The sequence below is a fragment of the Trachymyrmex cornetzi genome, unplaced genomic scaffold, assembly GCF_001594075.2.
Source record: "Trachymyrmex cornetzi isolate Tcor2-1 unplaced genomic scaffold, Tcor1.1 scaffold23, whole genome shotgun sequence".
In the NCBI taxonomy this organism is placed as follows: domain Eukaryota; kingdom Metazoa; phylum Arthropoda; class Insecta; order Hymenoptera; family Formicidae; genus Trachymyrmex; species Trachymyrmex cornetzi.
In genome coordinates, this window is record NW_017296956.1 from 3,094,161 (window position 1) to 3,117,901 (window position 23,741).

The 23,741-nt window shown below is 38.5% G+C and overlaps 1 protein-coding gene across 1 annotated transcript in view; it reads right to left on the minus strand.

Moving 5' to 3' along the window:
• Positions 1 to 12,837: 12,837 nt before the first annotated feature.
• Positions 12,838 to 23,741, minus strand: part of LOC108760689 (muscle-specific homeobox protein tinman) — a 53,742-nt gene continuing 42,838 nt past the window's right edge. The window contains exon 2 of the mRNA XM_018506772.1: positions 12,838 to 13,534. Coding sequence (XP_018362274.1) covers positions 13,167 to 13,534 — 368 coding nt within the window. The 3' untranslated portion in view covers positions 12,838 to 13,166. The remainder of the gene's footprint in view (positions 13,535 to 23,741) is intronic.

Below are 23,741 nucleotides of genomic sequence, written 5' to 3' on the forward strand. Positions count from 1 at the left end.
TTTACGTCATTTTCAAATAATGGACACTAAAAGATAGAAGAATCGCCTGCGATTGCGTGTCCAATTTCTTGAAATCAATGTCACAAATTGAAGATCACAGTCCTACGCTTCCGAACATGTTTTACTAGACTAACGAAAGGATCAAAAATCAATTGCTAGAATGAATCACGGCACTTTGCGTTTATCGTTGCTCCAGCCATGCACGTGCCTATCTACGACACGGTGCTTGGTACGGCGCACCATAGCAGCCCGATGCCTACAAACACCCACATGCTTTCGTATCCACGCGGGAATGAGAGAGAGAGAGAGAGAGAGAGAGAGAGACTGTTATGCGCGGGGTGGGCAGAGGGGTTAGGAAGGAGGGAGAGTTGTGAGAAGGAGGTAGGGTGTGCATAGTGTCGGTCGTAAAGTTGCAAAAGCTCGCGTGCTAAAACGCAACCTCGGCCAACGCGCAAACCAACGAGAGTGGCAAAGCCCGGGTTTCATCGTCGTTTCAAATACCCGAGCCGAGCTGTCACGAACGATCTTCTCTCGTGACGAAGTTCGCGGCTATTTGACCCTCCGCGCTGTGGTAACCTGCTTTGCACCCGAGTAGCGTGCACGCCGCATGCTTAACGAGAAGTGCATCTATACTGTGGAAAACCCCGGCGATTCTACTGGCGTGTCCACGAATAAACGCACGTAGTATACGGCCAGGTATCTACCGCGGTTAAAAGATATATTTTTTTACGATGTCGTAAAAATACGTAAAATTATAGTTAACGTTTGTAAAACAGGAAGTTGGTTAAGTCGTTTCATTGAACTCTCTAGTAAAGATTTATCTCCTGCTATATTTTTTATTGCGTTGTGAATTAGTTACTCTTTTTGCGTGCGTATCCGTCGGAATATCACCTGTCATGATGTCCTGCAGCTTTTTTATTTGCAATAACTTCATAAAAGTTTGTTTATTGACGGACAGGGTGTTGGTAATCGTAACACAGCGTCAACTCGATTATTCCTTCTTATCTCACACGGCACGGACCACCCAAACGGTGCGTTCGTTTCCCATCCGACTGCAAGTACGCCTCGAATCCTCCCTTTTCCCATTCTCGTAGGTAGAACCAACGGAAAAAGGGGCAACGAGAAAGCGGGAGGGAGAGCGAAAGAGAGCGCGAGATTTGCGGTAGAAGAATGGACCAGGTGGCGTAAGAAATTAGTAGTGGCCAAGCAAGCACGGGCGTTCTCGCCCTCAAGGTCTCTAATAGCCTGAATCGTATTGACGATGCCACCCCTGCAGTTCCCCCCCCCCCTCCCTCTTCCTCCTCGTTGCATTACCCTTGGCATCTATAGCTCAATTTGCCGACACCTCGCTAAGTATAGGTTGGGTGGGTGGTCCTTCCTGGAGACTACGGGACCCACGAGCGCGGTGGAGTGGATCTGACCCGGGACGATATAGGTGAGACAGAGCGCGCGAGAGGGTGAGAGATCGAGGCACTGAATGGTGGAGGCAAGGGGATTACAGCTCATATATCTATCGGGCCATGAGACAATGGGGCCCTCGATCGAGCCGGCAATGCCGGCAATGCCGGCATCTTCTGATCGGCCGTGAAGAGCGGCGCAGGAAACGCGCCCGTCCCACCCACCGCTTCGACTCGCGCGAGCAGGAGTATTTACGCATCGGATGCGCCGAATTCAGCTCTTCGTTTTGCATATCTTCGGCACCACCTACACGTACCGCGCGCGAGCGCTTTCAGCCGGCTGACGATGACCGATTGAAAAGAGGAATCTGTACGAGACCTCAGGTCCAATTGCAATAGGATCAAACTGCTCTTACAAAGTGGGGTGAAATTGTACTACGAAAGATATATATATTTGTTATAATAAGATAGTGTTTAATTACTTCTTTTTAGATTAAATTATTCCACGAGAGGCTTTTATATTTATTGTAATACTTTTACAAAAATTGTATTCTCTCTAGAAGGAAGTGATTAATTACTTATTAAAAGCACTCTTTAGCATTTTTCATACTCAAAATAAATTTAGTTTTAAATTGGTCAGTATTAAATTGAATTCTGTTCAAGGGAAAGGATAGAAAAAGTTTATGCATGTGCTTTCTAAAATCGCTGCGGATATTCTGGCATTAAAAGGATTTTGCTACGAACTGCTGCATTAGACTATGCTAATTTTCGTGGACGTAAGCGAAGCACTCTTGTTGATTTTGTTGGCGATATACACGCCATACACAGTGGTAGTTTCGCAGTTCTTGTACTTTCGCCACCACCGTCTACTGATTTGAGCTCGTTCGTGATAGCGGTCCAGATGGCGGATGGCATTGTCTGGGAACGTTTCGTGAAATGGTCAATATTCGCGCCAGACACAACGCCTTTTGATGCTGATGGGAACATCTTTCCGCAAAATATGCTTCCGAATGGAGAAGTCATCTTAATACAAGGGATGTATTAAGACGGCAGCCGACACGTTTAATTGACGTCCCCATTTGCATGAGACACGTTCGACGCGTTAACCGCTATTACAAGACGTTAACATTCCTTTGTCACTTCACCAAGCGACGCAATGAATACGGGGTTATTATCTACGATACAATCACATCATTTTAAAGCCGTCTTTGTGTTTTTTGCGATAATATAAGTTGAATAATTTATATAATATGAAATCGTTATTGATCTTTTTATTTTCTTGTCCTGCTTACATATATTGTGTCAGAAATATATAAGAATATGTATTCTTGCTGTCTTCTCTGCATTTCGCTCTATCAAGTTCTTTGATAATTAAGGGTAATAGAATGGTTCTTCCTTAAAAAAAAAAAAAAAAAGTGTTTTACGGGTTTACGCAATGTAAGTAAAACATCTTCCTTACTGCTTCTTCCTCTATTTAGCGCGCCTAGACAACCTGTCTCGGCAGTGCACGCACAATGAACATCTCTTCTATCTTTTATCGCGCAGAACCAAAGAAGCAGAGCCGGCGTACGATTAGCGAGGATAATATTGCGGTCTTCTGACCGCAGTACTTTTCCGGCTCGTCATTAATGTTTGTATGATAATGGCGAAGGTGTGGAGAAATGAGAGATATTCAGGGAGAGAGAGAGAGAGAAAGAGAGTGCGAGATGGCCCGATGGCAAAGCGAGAACGAGAGGAAGACCGAGCGACAAACGCGAAGGAAAGGAATACGAAGCGAAGAAGGAAACGAAGAGAGTGGGCGCACGAAGAGAAAGAGAAGTACGGCGGGAAGGAGGTGGAAAAAGGACGTGGAACGAGGTACGGAGGGGGAGGAAAGCGGTCCTTTTGATGGGGCCTTTGTCGGGTCTCGCGGCGCTTTGCGATTTGCAACTAAAATCGTCGCCCTCCCTGCCCGCGTCCGCCGCTCCGCGCCTCGTCGAGTGATTTGCTGCGAATTTATTAATGCGACGATCGGCGCGACGATCGAACGCGCGTCGTTTCGTCTACCGAGTTTGCGTCGCGCCGGATTCGGCACACGTGCGTATTCAATCGAGCTTCTGAATTTCAAGTCCAATGCAACGTCGCCTCTTTGCTCACTGAATTACGATATGGACCATTCTTTCTAGATATGATAATTCTAAGATAAACAATTACGGATGTATGCTAATAATAATAAGATAAAACAATGTTTTAATTAAATCAACAAAAAGGCCCAACAAAACTGGCATTTTGGTGAATCCAAATAGAACTTTTAATTATCGTAATTAGAAATTCTATTTGAGATTTCGCTAAAAAGGCCATTTTTGTTGAGTCTTTTTTGGTTTTTTTCAGTGAAGGCTTCGGTATTTTGAAACTTCAGACTCGAAATATCTGAAATATAAATTTAAACGTTTATCAGGATTATCACAAGATTATCACAGAAAATCTGCCAGAATCCCTGTAGCCTAGATTCCAAAACAGCAAATCGGTTGGCGATGCAACTTTTCGTCGAAGAATTTCGCGAGGCATCGCGGCCTGTTACGAGTCCGGCCGTATGGTAACAGGCGCAGGGAAGATCGGCGAGAACGTAGATCGTCGAACCACATAGTCGAAGAACATGAGCGTGGAAATATGAATAATATAAGCGCGAGAAGGACGGTGGGCGAGAGCCATGCTGAGGAGCAAGAGCGACTACGCCGAAGAGGGAGAAAAAGAGAGAAACCAAGAGAGCGAGGCACTCTCTTGGTAGGCAGCGGCTGAGGAGAAGGAAGAAACGCGAAGGAGCGCGGGTAGGGACCACCCCGTGGCTCGTCGGCTCGTTTGATCTTCTCCCACCCCGAGACGGTCCTTTACCCCCTGCCATCCCCCTCCGAGTCGTCTCGTTCCTACTTATTCGCCGACCGGTATCTTCGTCTCGCTCCGTCTGCCATCTCACTTCCACGCGGCTCGGCCCTCTCTCTTCCTTCTCTCGTCTCGTGATCTCTCACCTGCGGAGAAGAGGCGTCCGACACGTCAGAATCACACCTTCTACGACTACCCGCTCACTAATAATCCGAAGCTCCGTGCTGTGGTCCTTTTCTCGGGATCCGTGGAATCCTTCGAGAGGCGATGGACGCCTTTTGTCTCTGCCCTGAGTGCCGCACGGATGCATCTTCCGAGTATTGGCAATTTAATGAAACTGAAGATTGCTAATTTTTGTCAAGTAATTTATTTAAACCTTTCTTAATTTTTAAAGAACGCCATTAAAAACTTGTGAAAAAATCACATAGACACTATTCTATATTTATAAATAATTCTGAATTTTTTAATAATTTTGATTTAAAATGACAATATAATTGAAATAACTTTGAAAAAAATTACAGTATAAACGATAACATGTATATAGTGAAATTATTTTCTGTGACACAACCTAAAATGAATATTAATTATTATGGTTTTGAAATTATTAGTATGAACTTATTGCGATATGTGGAAGATAATGTGAGAAGTTGAAGAAAATATAACCAGATTATGTTTATCCATTAAACCTTAAAATACAGGGAAATTAATTTCATATTTATCAAAAAACATTTTTAGTTGAAATATACAATATTACATGTTATATCCGAAACCGCTTCGTCCGTCGGACAAAAAGCAAAAAAATGTATATCAGTGTTCCTAAGAAAAACATTAATTGGTTAATTTTGTACATCGAGCCGCTTTGTGGAATACAATAATCGTTGAAAAATTAAACATTGAACACGATTACGTCTCATTTTCGTTCTTTTCTCATTCTTCAACGAAGAAGATGTCACTATCGAACAAATTTGCCAAAGAGGAGCAAAATTTCTCAAAAGAAATCCGTGGCACGAATATCGAGCATCGGCGTGTTGTATATGGCTGAGTGTTATTCGAAGGCGCTACTTAATTATCTCACAGCCTCTAATCTGCCTGAGCCGACTTACACACGCCACGCAGCGCATCTAGCGGACGTTACCTCGGCCCGACCTATGCCTAAATCTAAATCTCCTTTAACTGGAGGGCAGGCTGCATAACGATCGTATTCAAAATATTACGCATTCTGACGTGAGCCAGTATCGACAATGGCCTGAAGGAACTCATATAAAATTATTTGGACAATAACGCATCGTTACCGAATGAAGGATTGGGAGTGATGCTATAACTCAACCATTCATCTTTTCACACAAATGGAATTCAAGAATTTGAAAATTCTGTCCTAGATCCTAAATTTACCTACACACGAACATAGATCGAAGTAAAAACATAAAAACATAAAAATCCAAATCGTCGGGATTTTTAAATACCGCAAAGAAGGCTCGAGTAAATGGATTTGAGAATATGTTGTTTTGACAAATCGCAAAGTTCAAAGAATTAGAAATCTCCCGTAAGATCCTAAAGGATTCATAGATCCAAACACGCGGCACATTCTTCAAAAAATGTATCCTGAAAATCTGAAAGCAATCGTAGACTCACAGAGCCACTGGATCGAACTGATCCGAGAGATCCGATGATGTAGAGAAGCTCGGGAACGCGGCGGAGCATCTTCGAGCGCGGCATCGCATTAGCGGGGGGCGCGGAGAACGCCACCGATAAATTTCTCGTGAAACTGGAATGCCGGGGACCACCTCCACGCTTACGAGTTACAACACCTCTCTCGACCGCCGCCGCGCTTGTGCAGCGCCGATCGGACAAACTGCCGGACGGCCGGTGATCTATAGTGGTGTCCCGGTACCACTCGGTACAATAACCGAAGTGAGAGCGAGAGTGTAGAGTATCCGGTGGTCTGTAATCAGGAGCCGAGCCGCTGGCAGACCCTACCTCTCGGTCCCGGAGCCTCCTTACCATTAACCTATCCGGTACCCGTTCCGTTCCGTCAACCTGACGTCATCGTAATTCGTGATCATTCTATACGCACGCATAGCACCTCGCGAGCAACGCCATCCACCTCGAGTGATCCGCGAAACAAGGTGAAATTAACGCACACGGAGAGCCTTTTTGCGGGGAATCGACTGTTATTAGATTACCGCTTCATGAACGCTCGTGCACCATCCTCTTGTTAGCAGGCTGCGCGCCATCATGTTTGCCGCAGTGGTAGTTTTCCGCGTCACATTTAGGATCTTTCGAATCATACATTCAATAATCATACATTAGATAATCAATCCTTTTTTCACTCCGTGTTTTTTTTTCTCGCTAATGATTAGAATTGTAGACGATATGAGCAGCATAAAAATTACCACTACCTAAGAAAATACGTAAAACGTTAAAACAATAAATATTACGTAAAACAAAAGTTTTTTAAAAAATTTAAATAGGTCATGTTTACATCAGAAGTAAAAAAAATTTCAAGCTAGGCACTTTGTGTACAAGGTAATGCGTCCTCGTCCTTGCATTTCCACCGCACGGTTCCACTGTGGCGGTGTGTATGCGGCAGTGTTCGTTAGCGTCCGGCTGTTGAATATCATGGCTTTTTAGCCTGCAGGTGTCATTAGGGTGCGGACGGACGAACGAACGCTGATTGGTCTCGGCCGATCGCCCTCGGGGACACCGGCCCATCAGCTGTCCCATTCGCGCCAACGATGCCGACGACGTACGACTCGCACGCCTATGCGCTTCCTATTACTTCCATCTTCGTGGAACGCGTAGACTCGCGAACTGCCGGCTTTCCCAGACTCATGTTTTATCCGATAATGCGTGTGAAGGGGCTAATCATTTAGCGTTTCAGTTTCCCAGACTCCGTCTTTCTCTTGCGCGACTTATTAATTAGCCCGACGAGGTGCGCCACGATTGATTCGATTTTTGTGGGAAAGCGTGACACACTTAGATAGAATCGAATAGGGCGAAACTATATGCTCGCCAGCAATGTTGAGAACAGAATTTATATTTTCTCTTATGAAACGTGTGAACGCATAACTTAGGAAATTATTAAGTTACAAAAATGTTGCCGGAACCACTCGCGTACTTTTCTTCGCAGTTTTTATGGTGTGAACCACCATTCATGCTCTATTGTCAAAATACATATTAAGTTGTTTTAAAAGTTCTAAATTACCCTAAGTTTTTACATACAGAAATTATTTTTACATACAAATTTATTCCAAAACAATTACTCCTCAAAGTAAAGCCATCATCTTCAAAAAAATATTCTCTACCAATTTGCTAGTTGCTGGATTTGGTCTCTACCAGTAATCTAGAATTCTACTGAACTCGACATACAATTTTGATCTTGCATTGTTTGGTTATGATCTATTTCGTTCAATAAAACGTTTCTTATGAAGATAACGATTTCAAACTGTTGATCAAGTTGAGCAGCTTGTCTTTGCATCTGCACGGAGAAAAATTTTTATCTAACAAAAATAGTAAAAATATTCTGGTTATTATTGGCGAATTTATGACAAACTTTACTATTCTCAAGACTGTAATAAGCAACTCACATAACTTTATGCATTTGTATTTTTTATCGCGCAGTAAAGTAAATTTTATCCAAAAATGGTGTCGAATCCAAATCCGGCAGCTAAAAAGCAAACTATGACGAATAATTGTTGAACATAATCTTTATTTGAGGAATAGTTATTATTTCAGAATAAATTTGTAAAAACCGAAGGGCGATTCAGAACCTTTTTGACAACCTAGTATATTATTATAGATTATCATGCGCGTTACACTTATGACGGTAAAAATCATAAATCATAAAAATTCGTTATATTCACTCATCATCTGTTATCTAACCAAGGCAACGTTTTGCAAGATTCCAACCGCGCGAATAATATATCGTCCCGTGATCCCCCACCCATTCTCGCCTAAACACTCCCACATATTAATCTTCCATCGTCGGGACTACGAGCTCTCGTTAGTTGGAGCCGTAGCGTAGCTAGTCCTCCCGAAAGAAGTCCTCCTGCCGTGTAAATGGACCTCGTTGGCGAAGACGAGATGAAAGACCGCGCAGGTAGAAATCAGCCACGTGAAAGAAGTCAGTCTATGAGGAATCGAAAAAGAAAGAAAGAAAAAAAAGAAGAAGGAAATAGAAGCGCAGGCGGGTGAGAGGATCGGCGCGGCGGCGGCGGCGGCGGCGGCTCGCTGTGGCGAGGTCGAGAGTCGAGATATCGCATTAACGAGGCCCGCTGATGGGCTGGAGCCTAGATCCACGTCTAATTACATCCGCGCGGAGCGCGGGGAGACTCGTTTCTCGCGTGCTGAAACGGTTCGAATCGAAATTATGGATCTCTGCGGCGCTCCGCGCGCCGGCTTGACTGACGCATGACTGGCTGGCGGGTTAAGCGAGTCAACGAGTAAATGAGTCCGAATTACGTGGGCGTGTCAATGCCGGGAAAATGAGCTCCGAGGTATCTTCTGGCGAGGTTATGCAAAACAACGCGCCGGATAATGTTCCCGCACGCGCTCGCACGCGGTCTTACCTGGCGAGATCGGTAGCACGGGTCGCCGACACGCGCGACGATTGCATGTAGCGTTTCGCGTAGAGACAAATTAGCGTAGCGTGAGACGTAGGGTTAGACTTTATTCGAGGAGCTCGTTCTAGTGTAAATCTTGATTTACCACAACTTTATATACATATATTTAGAATGCAGTTGCGTTATACCGTAGAAAATTCTAATATCCGACGACCTCATTTATCATCAATGGGCTGTCGTCTTGTCACTTTAGATACCTGAACAAGTCGTTAGCTTTAAACAGCTGGAAGGACGATCGCTCTCTCCGAAATGATGTCTTGGCGACTGAAATGATGTGGCCTTATGATTTTACACGCGTTGATTTATGTCTTTTTTTTTTCTGTGTAGTTTTACAACATAACTACACAGTAATATAATGATGTACGAAACAATGTTGTTAAAATGTCTATGTACGTTTTCCAGGTAAATTTTAAGATGCAAATTAGTGTTCTCAAATAATTGCTACTTGTCGGTTTTCAATATTTTGCGCAGAATTACTGAAGAAGAAGCTCGCAAAATTCAATTAAACGAAATGAAGAGACAAGTTTTTAATCGAGTCGATTGGAGGCTTCGTTCGAAGGAGTCCGTTAAATAAACGAAAGCAGTTTGCCTGCCGCCGACTGGCCGATAATTACCACGAAATTAATATTTCGATAATCTGATGTGTAATAACATACATTTCGCGTTCAATCTGTACGTTGAATAAACTGAGTCCCCGGGATTCACATTAACGAGCACCGTTTTGCAATCCTATTTAATTACGAAGCAATATATCGAAAATAATTAAGCGTCAGGCAGGTGGGGGAAATCTTGTGACATTAAGCGAATCGTAAATTAATTACGTTTAATATACCGGTAATTGTGCTGCGTACGATCTATATATATATATCCATGTCGTGAGATATAAAACTTATGTCGCGGTAATAAAACTTATATTAAAGCTGACATATAAGGATATAAGTATAGAGTTCGATTATATTGTTGCAATTAAACGATAATTCGTTAATGTCGCGCATTACTTGCGTGATTTCATAAATTCGCGTTTAATGCGCTTCGAAGGGCATGGGGATTGAAGAGGGAGAGAGAGAGACAATGAATGATACCGCACACTCATTCCGATCGGAGATCACCTGAATTATTAGTATATCGGATATATCGAGAAAATTGGCGGTGGTCATCATCGCCATTATGAATTCTTTATTTGGATGTTGCGGCGTCTGAATTACAGGGCGGTATGGGCTACCTTGCTTACTGCTTCATATATGGACCCATCGATATCAGCGATGGCTACGAACGTCCTCGCAATCGTTCAAGTTCGTACAAAAGTCTCGTTACTCCGTTTCAACTTGTGACTCGTAAAACCAAATGTTATAAAACGAAATGTGTTTCTATGTTCGTTTTATTCACATTTTATACGCCTGCACATCCTTCGGAGCAATAATTTTGCGTACTTTTGTTGTTTAAACGTTACAGTTTTTATACCTTGGAATCTTGGAATTATCAAAGCCTTTACTTTCCGATGATCGCATGTATCGATCAGACCGACCATAACGAGCGCAATAAACAGTCGATTTCTTAAAGTGCCGGATATTTGAGAATTTTTGTAGATAGGAATTTATGTATAAACACGCGGGGAAGTATTTTTCATGTAAAGTATATAAGTACCATAAATAGAGCGCAGCTAATCGTATCAGCGATGAGTCTCGCAATGCATGATATACGAGTAGATAGCTCGACATTACCAACCTGCTTCCTGTTACTTGAATATCTGATGCTAAACGGAATCATTTGATATGAGGCCTCGTTAATGAGTCTATCATTAACTTGTCGTCATTATCTCTGATATAAAACGCGTGCTACTGCCATCGCAATGGATTAATCGACTAGAATCTAGAATGTTTATAACGGATGTGAATATATACGTGTATTACGTGCGTTAAGTATATGCTGATTATATGCCTCCTCTTGGGTGCTCTCGACATTTCCAATAAGGGCCCGGCGGCTTTTGCAAGTGTATAGCTTACGATGCTTACGTTTATACTATATTGGAACTCTTTCTTTGATACTAGTACTTGTTAAGTGTTTCACTTTTTAAATGTAAAATTTTTTCTCCAATGCCTCTTGTTCATCATAATTAAAACGATTATAAAGAACTAAACTTTAAAAATGTAATTAATTAACGAAATTTTATTTTTTTGGATATTCTAAAATAGATTTGATTTTAAAAATAAATTTGATTTTTCGTCTTTTAAATTTGAGATTTATATGCATAACAATGACTCATTTGTATCAAATTGGCATTAAAACATATAAAAAATATAAACATACAAACATATTAAGGATATAATTATATATCGCATCTTTTCATCGCGATTTGTATTAGACTCGAGTTCTAATCTATCGGTAGCAAAAGCTTTCGGTTATGACGAGTGCCAGACTCCGGATACTAGCAGATACAACGAGGAAAAGGCCCGCGAAATGACTTCATCTTAATAAATTACGCCTCTGGGTAAACCTCGCGAATGGCTTCAAAAAGATTCTTAGAAGGACCGCAACGTACATGCTATTTTTGGAGAATAATTCCTTTTCATCTTTATGCACTGCGTCTTTCGTCTCCTTGCACGCCGACGCACGTCGAGCCTTTTTTACGCACAGTATTACGCAAAGCGTAATAAAATGTAAATCTCTTCTCGTTAAAGCGATTAGAGAAAGAATAATACGAATTTTATGTGATTTTTTTTTAATACATCCTCGATCTGATGGAAAATACTGCATTTAAGGATGTAACAAAATGAAAACAATTATTTCTATTATACTATATTGTCAAGAATAAACACTAGTTTGCTATATTACATTTGAAAGTAATACAAAAAGTTTAGCAATTTAAAATCTGGATAAAAAATTATTTTAACATAAGAAGTAAACATGTTTTTAAAAAATAATTAAGGTAAAAAAAAAATGAGAAAATTTTTATTTAAACTATGAAGTGTTATTGTTTAATATAAATATTGACCTTATTGAATTGTATGTATATAATATTCATTTTTATGCGGAAAGTAGAGATTTCCAATTTCAGTCACTTTTTCTAAAAGTTATACATCCTTAATATTGTAAATGTAAACATTTTACTTTTAAAAATGAAATGAATAATTGCACTTCGTAAGGTTTCTATATCAAGATTGAATGGTATTGCAGGATATTGCAGGAAAGTTGAAAGGAAAGATATAATAAAGTTAAAAAAGTTGCTACAGAAACAGTTTCAATAATGTTTCCATTTATTTAGCTTCGCTATACACTGTACTAAGTCGGTTTACACACGCGCTCCTAATTTTTAGTCTCACGCACCTCACTATCACTTTACGAATCGTCGTATGCAGATATACATTTTACTCGCTCCTAAAATTCACTAATTAAACTCATAATCAGGTATATTGCAGTGTCCCATCTATGTTTACTGTTTCTTTTAACTCTAATCATGTATAACGATCTCTATCATGCCTATACGTAACATTATCAAGGAAACGATGTATATACCTATATACAGTATATGTACACAATCGCGCCACAACGCGTGGTTATTTATAATTTACGGAATAATATTCATTTAATAATTTATTATCGACGGCTCTCCTCTTACGGCCTCTCATTTTCTTCATTTTGTAATAAATACATTATAATACACCGCGCTCTGCGCGTAAAATTGCAGCGGACTATGATACGCTTTCCATTTAAAGCCGTAATTACGACATAAGAACGTCACTTTTTTCAGTTCTAACAAGCACAACGAAAATTTCTTTTGAAAAGTTGAAAGTAATATTTTCCCCTGTTATTTAAATCGTGTCTCAGTATATAGAATTGTAACTTTTTTTAGATCATTGTACATAGAATATTCGCTCATTGTGAGAAATTGGATGTAATAACAATAAATAGCTTTACAGTTTGGAGAAAAAGTAAGTTTAAATGTTGAATCATAATAGATTATTAGATAGACAAGATCTTTGAAAAGGGGCTTTTTATCGCAAGACTTTCTTCACAATTTCTTCAAGAAAGGGCATTAAAATGCGTCAAGGAATCGAATCACACGTAAAAAGAAGACTATTATACAAAATGTAGTCATTGACGCGTATAAATTTCCGTACATGCTTGCCCGAATAATAACATCGTAACACGAAATTATGTATCACGGTTCGATCTTTCATTTCGGTCGAAAACACTTGATATTATACGAATAATTGTTCGTTATTCGAGTTTCCTGTCGAGCCTCAATTGCACACAGAAGGTCGAAAAGTCGATTTCGAAAAGTTGACCTCTACGATTTCTCGTCCATGGAATTTGGCAATGGTCGTTTTTTTAAGATTCCCAGATCTTGCACGTTCTCTAGGAAAGTCTTGTGATGTTGAGCGACCAGAAGTGGATTCACAGTCTGCACGTCCTTCTTAAGCTCCTCCATATCCCTCTTGAGCTTCGCCCTCCTGTTTTGGAACCACGTGATCACTTGGGCATTGCTCAGACCCAGCTGAGCGGCGATCTCGTCCCTGTCGGCTGGGCTCAAGTACTTCTGATACAAGAATCTTTTCTCCAGCTCGAAGATCTGCTGATTCGTGAACGCGGTCCGACTCTTGCGCTTCTTCTTCGGCTGTTGGCGATTGTTGAACAGGTTTAAGTGATTGGCTTGTTCTGCAACACAAGAGAATAGACATAGTGTTAGTGTTGTGTTTATATATTATATTTATTTAATCAATACATGGCGTGGCAAATCGATACGTTGGCTGTACACGGGATCAACTTAAATTTTTTTTTGCAATTTTATAATCAGTCTGTGGCTTTGTTATTTTCAATATTTTGGAACAACATATCCTTGCCATTCGAACATAAAATATTACTTTTTAATTTTTCAAGTAACTAGTGGGAAAATTATACTATTTAAATATTTGCAAAAAATAATTTATTTCACATTTTTACAAATGTGCACATACAATTAATCTTGCAAAGAAGCATAAAGTAGCTTTCTAAAAAGTAAATAATAATCGATAAAAATAATTAAAAAATTGTTTTATGATGAAATATAATTTTATCGGTGATCCATACGGTTTCTCATGGAAAGATCTGAAAATAATTCTGCCTTCGTGGTAGCGCCGCGCCTCACGGCATCTGTTATCGTGCACGCGGATAATGAATGAGCGAAGACGCGGGTATTGCACAAACGAACCGTCGATTCAGCGGCAATTAAATGCTGCCGATAACAAGACCGTCGGTTCCGACGAGCCGTGTCTCTCGGGAACGCAATGCGATAATTAGCTACCGATACGAATAGATGAATTAAGATTTTATCGCTAACGTTGTATGAGTAATCGCTCGCAAAGCTACGTGGCGGAAAAAATTCTCCATGAAAACGCGTTAGGTGTAAAATACGAGTTGTACGAAAGAAAAAAAGGATATTGGGAAATTAAATGAACGTTTAGTGTCCGCGTGCTTTATCGTTTTCGCCACATACTTAATGTACGTTATACGTAGTTAATTCCGCGTATGAGAATAAAACAAGAGATAGAAAGACTTGATAAGAATATATTATAGTAGATGGATCGGGCGTATAGATTGAGTTTCTCTATATTACATGAATTTATAAAGGTATCAATAAATACAGGATATTTATATGTATACATGTTTATATGGTAATCAGGACAAGATAGTTATCAATTAATTTCACGAGATTGCCAGTAAGTAACACATGCTGATCAGAGATTGAAGCGCATGTAGCTGCGTAGCAAATAAATGTTTTGTACGAAACAAAGATCGCGTTAGGTATTATTTTTTTAATCGCTCTTGTGTGTACTTTTTGTCTACACGTATTAACCTTTCAATGCACGGGTGTTCGCAGATACTTATATTGAATTTTAACAGTAAAAATGTTTATATTTTTGTGCATCAATTATGATGTCTCCAAAGTTCCACTCAATTTTGAACAATAAAAAACAATAAGGAATATAATGACAGTCAAAACTAGATCTTTAGTGCTTAAATAATTCAATCTGAATTACTATATATATATACATGCATATATAAATAAAAAACAGTTTTTTGCATAGATTTTATTTCGTTTCCACTTTTACATTTTCAGAAGGAACTTAGTAAAAAGGTAGTGAAAAATTATGTATTGACAGAAGAGTTAAAGTTTGAAACAGTTGAAGACATTGAAATAAATCTCTTAACAGCACGCATTTATTTTTCTTTCATTTTGATCTTAGTTTACTTCAGTTTCTCAGAAAGATCTACGGTATTCTTCTGTACAAAGTGACATTGGAAATACTGCATATAAATACTATATATGAATGCGTGTATACAGTAATCGAAATTTTATAATCCCGTGATCGGAATATGCAAAACGAATCGAAGTTTTTTCAGGCGACCACCGTTGGAATTGTAGTTCACGGAATCGTCTCTGAAGACTACAAATTAAATGTATTTTCGAGTCATGGGAGGGTTATCCCCATAAAAGTATTACGCATTCGTTACGGTGCTCAGTCCACGGAATTCCGAGAGCCATAACTATGATAGTTCCCGGTTACCAGCTAAGGCTGTAGTTCAAAATATTTCTACCAGACGTTCGCCTTTAGCCTCGAAGCGATTTGTAGTTTTATCAGATTAGATGTGTACGGATATAAATAATCTCATTTTGTGTGATATTATTGTACACGCAACATCTACTTTTAAATAGGATATGATGCATTCTGTTAGTTGTGGTATGTATTCTCTAGTTAACACGTATCTAGACCAAAAATTCAAACTTCAAATAAATAATTGAGCAATTTATTTTGAATTATCAAAGTATCTGAAATCGGGCATGTTAATGCACGCGTATTTTTTATTATAAATTTTTTATATCAAAATATCTTCTGGAGAAGTGCCACTTTAATAAGTTTTTTAAAAGTTTCCGTTGTATCAAGCTTATTGTATCAAGCGCGGCAATTTTCTTAAAAATCTGTTTGTTATTATAAATTAATTGTGTAGCCAATTAAATCATTCAATCATTCGTATCTTATCTCGTCGAATATTATTTTACGAAATAATATTCGATAAGATAAGACACGAATGATTGAATGATTTAATTGGCTACACAATTTATAATGTAAAAGTGAACATTGCAACCTAATTTTTCGAACACACGTTCTAGCATTATCTGCCGAGATTAAAGCATGTGAATAATTTATTTTAATATCTGCTGATTATCTATAGGTGATCTCTTTATATTAGATTAGATCGTGGAAAACTATTCTAGCGGTGTGTAAAGCTTGACATGAAAATTGTTATATCAGTTCTATTGGTTTTATAATCGCTTCCTCGCGAAATAGCTTAAAATAATTATCGTTCATCGTATCTTATTAGCAGATGATACCGCGTAATACTGGTTTCCGTTTTATAATTTTTGTTATGCTCGCGCTGACTCTCGGAACGAAGAAAGTAGTATCAATTAACGTCGTTATCCAATAATCGGAGCGACCCCGCGTATTTTTTATTTTGCGTAATGTTTACCAAGAAATATACGCAACGATCATTTTCGCAATGGCGTTAGCCATTAAGAAATAATCGAATCGAATGATGAGAGAAAGAGAGAGAGAGAGGGGGGGAGGCGGGCGCGATGAGTCGTGGACAAAGTAGCCGAGGAGTCGCTCCAGGATCAAAGGCCGCCGCCATCGGTCACACCTGCACAACCCGACCGTACAGTCCGTTTAAAAAATTTTCACTGACCGGCACGAGCGATGTCGTGCACATATAAGGTGACCCGACTTCTCGTTTTCCAGGGGACAGTCCATCTTATTTGAAAGAATGGTGTTGGCATTACCATCTTAATCATTTTATTACGCTAATTGGAGAAGAAGGTACAACCGCGCTCGGTGCTTAAACGCAACCCAAAAATACAGAGTAACACGTGTTTCGTTCAATCCACAACATGTCCCGCTTTTCTAATAGCCGACGTTTACGTTTAGAGTTAACCGTTAGTCTAAACCTCAGAATCTTGATACTTGTTGAGAAAAAAAAACCATGAACATTAATTATTGATTATATTATATCTATAATTTTCTGTCAAGAGCATATTTTTAATTGCGTTTACATTGGAAATATCTGATTAAATTGACGTAGTAATTCTAAAAAAAAAAAACAAAAATGTAATCAGTTCTATATGCGAGCAATATAGATTAAATATACGCTGAATGTCTAAGGAATATTTTATTTGCCGATATATTAATTTAATTATGTTTACAACTGAAATCAATGTTACGTAGATAGAAATATTAATAGCCATAGCGCGCACGTACGAAAGAAAATTAATTGCCGATCTATAGACGTCAAGAAAATAATTAAAGAGGAGACTTTGCCACGAAAGAGAGAGAGCCTTTCGCTAAAGGCATATTGATTCGATTACACGTATGCACTGCAACCCAAGTGCAACGTGTAATTCACATATAGAAAATTGAAAAAAAAACTGTTAAAAAGATGAAAGTTTTATGATCATATAATATAAAAATATGCGTCATTTTTCATACAATAATTACAGTGTTGTATCAATATATTAATTTTAATTTTCTATTAACCTATTAATTTTAATTTGTTTTCTGTATTAATTGCAATTTTATATTATTCGTGGTAGATTAATTTAATTAATTACATATCTTTCAATCTCATTGCAATTCTCATTTACATCCATCGTTCTCTTCGAGCCTAACAATTATTTATAGTTTCTGAAACCAGCGATTCGAGAACACATTGACAAATGAAATCGAAGACAAAGCGAATGAGAATTTTGCACGACAAAGATGTTGAGACACGACGATGAAACGGTAAACGAACGGACGGATGGATGGACGGACGGAAGAAGCGTCGAGATATTAGTTTCTGCGGTCGGTTCTCCGCAGAGATTTAATTCGTTTGATGTTCACGATTCGCCGCTTCGGCTGTCTTTTCGCAACTCGCGTCTCCTCCTCCCTCTTTCTCTTCAACTTTCCAAACAGTTTTAAGCCATTGTCGATGCTTCCTTTTCCGAAAGATTTTCTCACCCTTTCGTCGACGAACATTCCAGATTCTACTGTAACAATTTTTTTTTTAATTCCGACATTATCTACGTTTTATTAGAGACGTAAAGTACTATTTACTAAAATGTATATTTCTAAAATGCACGTTATACATGAATCGTTGAATTTCATTAAGATTCTTTGAAAATAATAAGAAAAGGGATTAAAAACCTAAATTCTCTTTAAAGTGATATATAGACACACTGGAGAATTGTACAGAAATAAATTCCAGATAAAAAGGGTAGCCGCGCGCGACCACCTGCCGTGCGTAAACCATATCCGTGTATGACATCTACTAGGGTCACAGATGGCGGCGAAATTCGCTTGATTAATGTGCTGACTTGGCCGAAAATTTGGTTTAATTACGTGAACCGGTATACTTTCATATATCTGTGCTTTATCTTCTTCCGAACATAATTTAACCGCTTTCATAATGAATCGCAATAATTAATAACAGATTGATTCTTTTATCACTAAAGTGATATGTAGTCTCTAAAGAGTATACCAATTTTAAAAGGTGGGTTAATAAGACTCGTAAACTATGTTATGTATGAGATATTTTTCGATGCTCGTATTCTCTATAATTTGTAACTTATAGAGGATGCAAAAAACTGTAACAAAAATTTCCGCTATACGATTTCACTAAACTTTTTATTTTTTGTACTAAATTGTACTAAATTTATTTATTTTTAAATTTAATTTTTTTAGTCTAAAACTACAACTCGCAACTAGAGTCAACGAAAAAAAGATTTAGCTGAAATATCTAAAGAGATACGGATCCGAAAATAATTTTTTGAGGACCAAAATAATAATGTAGAAAACTTAACCATAAAGCTGCAAAAAGTTTGAATATTTTAAGAACAAGCTTGAGAATTCTACATAATTATTTTGATAGTTCAACAAAATTATTTTCAGATCTATGTAAATTTTAGATACTTTAGTAAAATTATTCTCTTTGTATATTGATAATCACGAAGAATTTTGTATCTAAACTTCATATTTGAATTAATCACGGGAAATGCAATCATGGTGACACTAATTCTTTAAAGTGATGTTGCAATATTTAATTATAAAAATGTATCTAATATGATATTTTTATTGTCAATTTACAGTTAAATTTTCTATATTAAAGTCGTCAAAGAAAATTGTTATTTATTAGAAATTTTCTAATGAATAAATACAATAATCTGTCATAAATGAAAATGATGTATCATGAAAAATATGTTGGAGAAATTTTCGAAACTTGATTTATCGTGGCACGACGGCACAGGGGAAAACAGCCGTAGAAGCAAACAGCACGATGCAAAGCGACATGATATGTCTCGCGAAAGACCAACAAAACCGTTGCGCGGCCATCTTGGTTACGCTCGAGCAAGATTCACTCGAGTAGAATAGTGACGGAGTTAAGAGGCGCGACGATCTTGAAACAGCTTAACTGGCGTCTCGTCGAGTAGATTATTCGACAACAGTTTCTTGTTAAGCTGAATTTTACGGTCAAACTGCAAACGGTCTGTGATGCAACAAAGAAAATCGTTACGCCGTTAACGAGTTCCGGTGTTTCGACACATCTATTTTTCATTGTTCATCCGCAATACTCAAATTGTTGACAATTTTGAAATTAACGTTTATTTACGATCATTTGCGACTAAAGATTTGTTGTTACGCTAAAATCAATATTTTGATATTAGAATTTTTAATTTGCAATTTATTGAACAATTTTTTCCAGTAAACGATATTAATCTAAAAATAATATATCCTAAGCTAAATAATCAGCATTACTATCTGTTTGGAAGTATAAAAGAATGAAAAAACATAATTGTATACATTCCACTGATTACACGACGTAATTAATATCATTACCAAGTTAAAGGCTTTAAAGAGTCCATGTAAAAATTCTCGGACAGATAATTTTGCGAATAAATTGTCTCTTATTATGCGAACGAACAGATTCCTAAGCGATTCCTTTTCCATAACGCGCGGAAATTTGGTATCCGCGAGCGGTATGTTTAACGGGTTTAACGCATTTATTACAATTGTGAATTGCAACAATGCTGCTAGACCAGAGGATCCTGGACGATCTAGCACGAGCATAAATCGCGCGACGGTGCGAAGCGGCATGCCGAACGACATGTCACCGCGGCGATACCGCTGTCACGTAAAGAAAGATCGAAATGGGTTAACGACCGTGCGCAATGCATCACTTCAATTCTTCCCCGTAAGTATATACATTCGTGGCGTAACAGGTTCCCATCATGTTTCTTGCCATTGTAGGATAACCAGTCTCTCGGGATATTTGACATCTTTATCGACGCGCGGGGGTAAGTGAAAAAGGACAAAATCAAGTCGTTACAATGTCTTGACGTGCTTTTAACGGTACTCCTACACTATACATTTTTACAAGTGACCCTACCTTTGTGCCACCATCGAGAGTAGTTGAAACAAATTCTGTTACCGAAGAATTTTCTTTCATTACAGCGCTTTAATGCCTTCGATACTTTGCGTTTATGTCATCGCAATCTTAGAATTATTCGTGAATAAATTCCAATATTCGAATGTAATTGCAGGTTATTATATTAAAATTATTAAGATTTTTTTCCTCTGACCATTAAGGCGAATGAAATGTTGGGTTACGTATAAATATCAGTTATTTCTCTTCAATTAGCTGAATACTAACAATAAGCTTTTATTACATAAAAACAATTAATCTTTTTAATCAAATTAAAGAGCTCTTTGATATATAGAAAAACGTAGGTAGCAAGTCTTTAATTTTATTTGTAAATTATTCGATTCCTTTTTAAGATAAAAGAATAATTGATTTATTGCTTCGTTTAAAGAGAATTAGTAAATATAACTTTAAAATGAAGAATAATTTTACTCTTTAAATAATATTAGTTTCAAGATACGATAATAGCTAATTCATCGAAATTAATTTATCACATTATTGGTAAAAATGTAAATTCGAATATTCAATAAGCGTGTATCTTAAGGTGTTAAATAAATTTTGCGGCAACGGATTATATATCTAGCATACACACAACACTCTCGGCTCTGGTTGTTTTTGGTTCTTGGCGTTCTTGTACTGTGTACACCATTGTCGCCGCACTTTATACACGCGGTTTATCATTCGCGTGGCAAGAGCGAGTAGACAGAGCGTTGTGTGTCGCATTATCCTTTGAAACTCGCCAAGTACTAGAAAACGGGGCAGCTGTGATTATTTCTGACGAATAGTTGGCGATTATCGATCCGTACTATTAATTAAATCCCATGATTAACGACTTGTAAGCGTGTAGAAATGACGGGATATTTCGGAATCAAGTGGCGTTGAAATAATTTAATTAAATGAATACTTAATTAATCTCGTATCTTAATACATGTCATGCCACTACTATAAATTCATTTTGCACTTCAAAGTGATTCATTAAATTAAAATTCTTCGTCGTTTGTAATTCGTAATTTGCAAGACAATGTTGAACGTATTATACTTATCCGCATAACTTTCCATTGTATTATTAAAGTGTGTGTAGCATGCAGTTAATGTGAGAAATGTACACAAAATGTCGCGCTATTGTCATATTTTAGTGATTAGGGTGTGATCATAATCGACTGGATTTAAAAAATAGAGGAACAAGACAAACCCGAAAAGGCATCAGGCGGAGCAATTGGTCGATTAGTCAATTTTAATCATTTAATTTAATTGTATTTATATATAGTATCTTTACTTTTACACTATTAAATCTCTGCTAAAGTATTATACTACATTGGTTGAGGACGTCTTGTACATCAAATTATAAAATAAAGAGTAAAACGGGGTAAACCTCTCGACAGGGAATATGCCCTATCATAAATATGAAAAAAATGGCACAATGCCTAATTCAAATGAGTTTTTACAGTGGATAAGTGGATGGTACTTAGATAAATCGTTCCAAACATTATCCTATGGCATTAATCTTTCGGACATCCGAGAAGAGGTATCTTAAATTAACATTCCGAGTTATTCCGTACTATTATTTCAAATTACGTCGTATATGCAATCGTGAAAGAAAATCGAAATAGTGGATCGCGCGCGTGTGTCGGTGGATTAAATTAGGGAATAAAGAGACTGGTCTTGCTTAGAGATCGGCGCGGCGTGGCAAACTGAAACGGTCGCTCGTGCCACACGTCCGCGTCCCGCGGTATTTCGCTAATAAGTCGTCCGCCCGCTACAAGTGAGCATTCGAAGAATATACGAAGAGACACGCAAAAAGAGGCGGGACTGCGACACCGTGGAGCAATTTGGAAGTGTCTTCCGTCGGTTGGCGGTCATTTGTCTCCCGACAGCATCTCCGGGAGTCTCTCTCTCTCTCTCTCTCTCTCTCTCTCTCTCTCTCTCTTCTCTCCCTCCCCTGGCTCTCCTTCTCGTGCTCCTGCCTCGGCTTACTACCCCGGCTCTTAACCCGAGGGGCTTTGCCCACATGTCAACGATATATTTTCTGCCGGCCCACAAATCGTTTAGCGGGTAATTTTGAAATTGGAACACTTATTTAGTCGTTTAGACCCAAGGGCATAACCGCAGCCCCGAGTTCGAGATTTATCGTTTGATTTTTCGCCGGTTTGTAAGCGCGACCTGCCACTTTCGCTTTCCTGCTCCTTCTTTTCCAACTTGCATCTCTGCGCCGAAGTGCGAGCGACAAAGTTACGGCGTCGTTCATCTTGCGTTTTCTTATTACATTATTCGAGAGAAGCGACAGATCGTTAATGTGAGATCGACGAGTCGTCATTTGTAAGAGCGTAACGCGTTCGGTCAATTTTTATCAGCTCAGATCGAATACATCAGCGGGTTCCAAATCAAATTTTAATAAAAATTGAATTAAGATTGTATTTATAAAAAATTAATGTTAATTTTTTATTGGATATTTAAATTAATAAAGTAAATCTATCGCGAGATACTTCTTGTCTACAGATATTCAGATGTTATTTTTTTTATTTTATTTAATTAATTCTTCATGTATTTCTGACACGTCAGATTATAAATTCAGTAGAAATCTTTCTGATTGTCTTCAACGTATAGAATTTTGAAAAGATAGTCATATGTATTTCAAGATCTTATGTAACATTTCGATCTTTTCTCTTCATAGAATTTTTTAATATCTAGAGAATATAAAAATACATATTTAACATCAGATTCTTCAATTAGAAATTCAAAATTTAAGAAACTTTTAACTTAATGAAAATTAAGATTGCAAGAAATTAATAAGTCAAAGAAAATTAAAATGGAGTACACGTAATACACTCTCTTCCTTGTTCAGAGAAACCGCATCCATTTCCGAGTTAATCGCTCTCGAAGCAATTCAAAAGCGTCTCGGTCGAGTTATCGAAGTATAACGGATGCTGTTCGAATCGTCGCTTAACGAAGAAACGAAGTGCGAGAGGCTCGTTTCAGCGTAGAGCGTAAAATACGGTAACTCGACTGCCACGTAAGGATCCCCTCGGGAATACGGCGTGTCGGCTCACACGCCACGGCTAGGCTCATAAAGACGCGTACGGAAGAGGAGAGGGACGTAGGGCGTGGAGCGAAAAAAATGCTTAGTGGCTTCTAATTGCAGAAGTGACGACGCCGTGACTAATGACCGGGAGACGACGTCCTTTGTCAGTCGCGACGAGACACTCGTCCTTCCATGAGGTGCGGACACGGGCCGTTTAAAATACCTGGAAGAAAAGTCACTTCCTTCGTTCAGCGACCAATTTTTCTTCCGCTCGTCTCAATTTTTTCAGAACTCGCGCCCGATTTTATTTTTGTACGAAGAATGTTTCTCGACGTTTATCACCACGGAAAACAA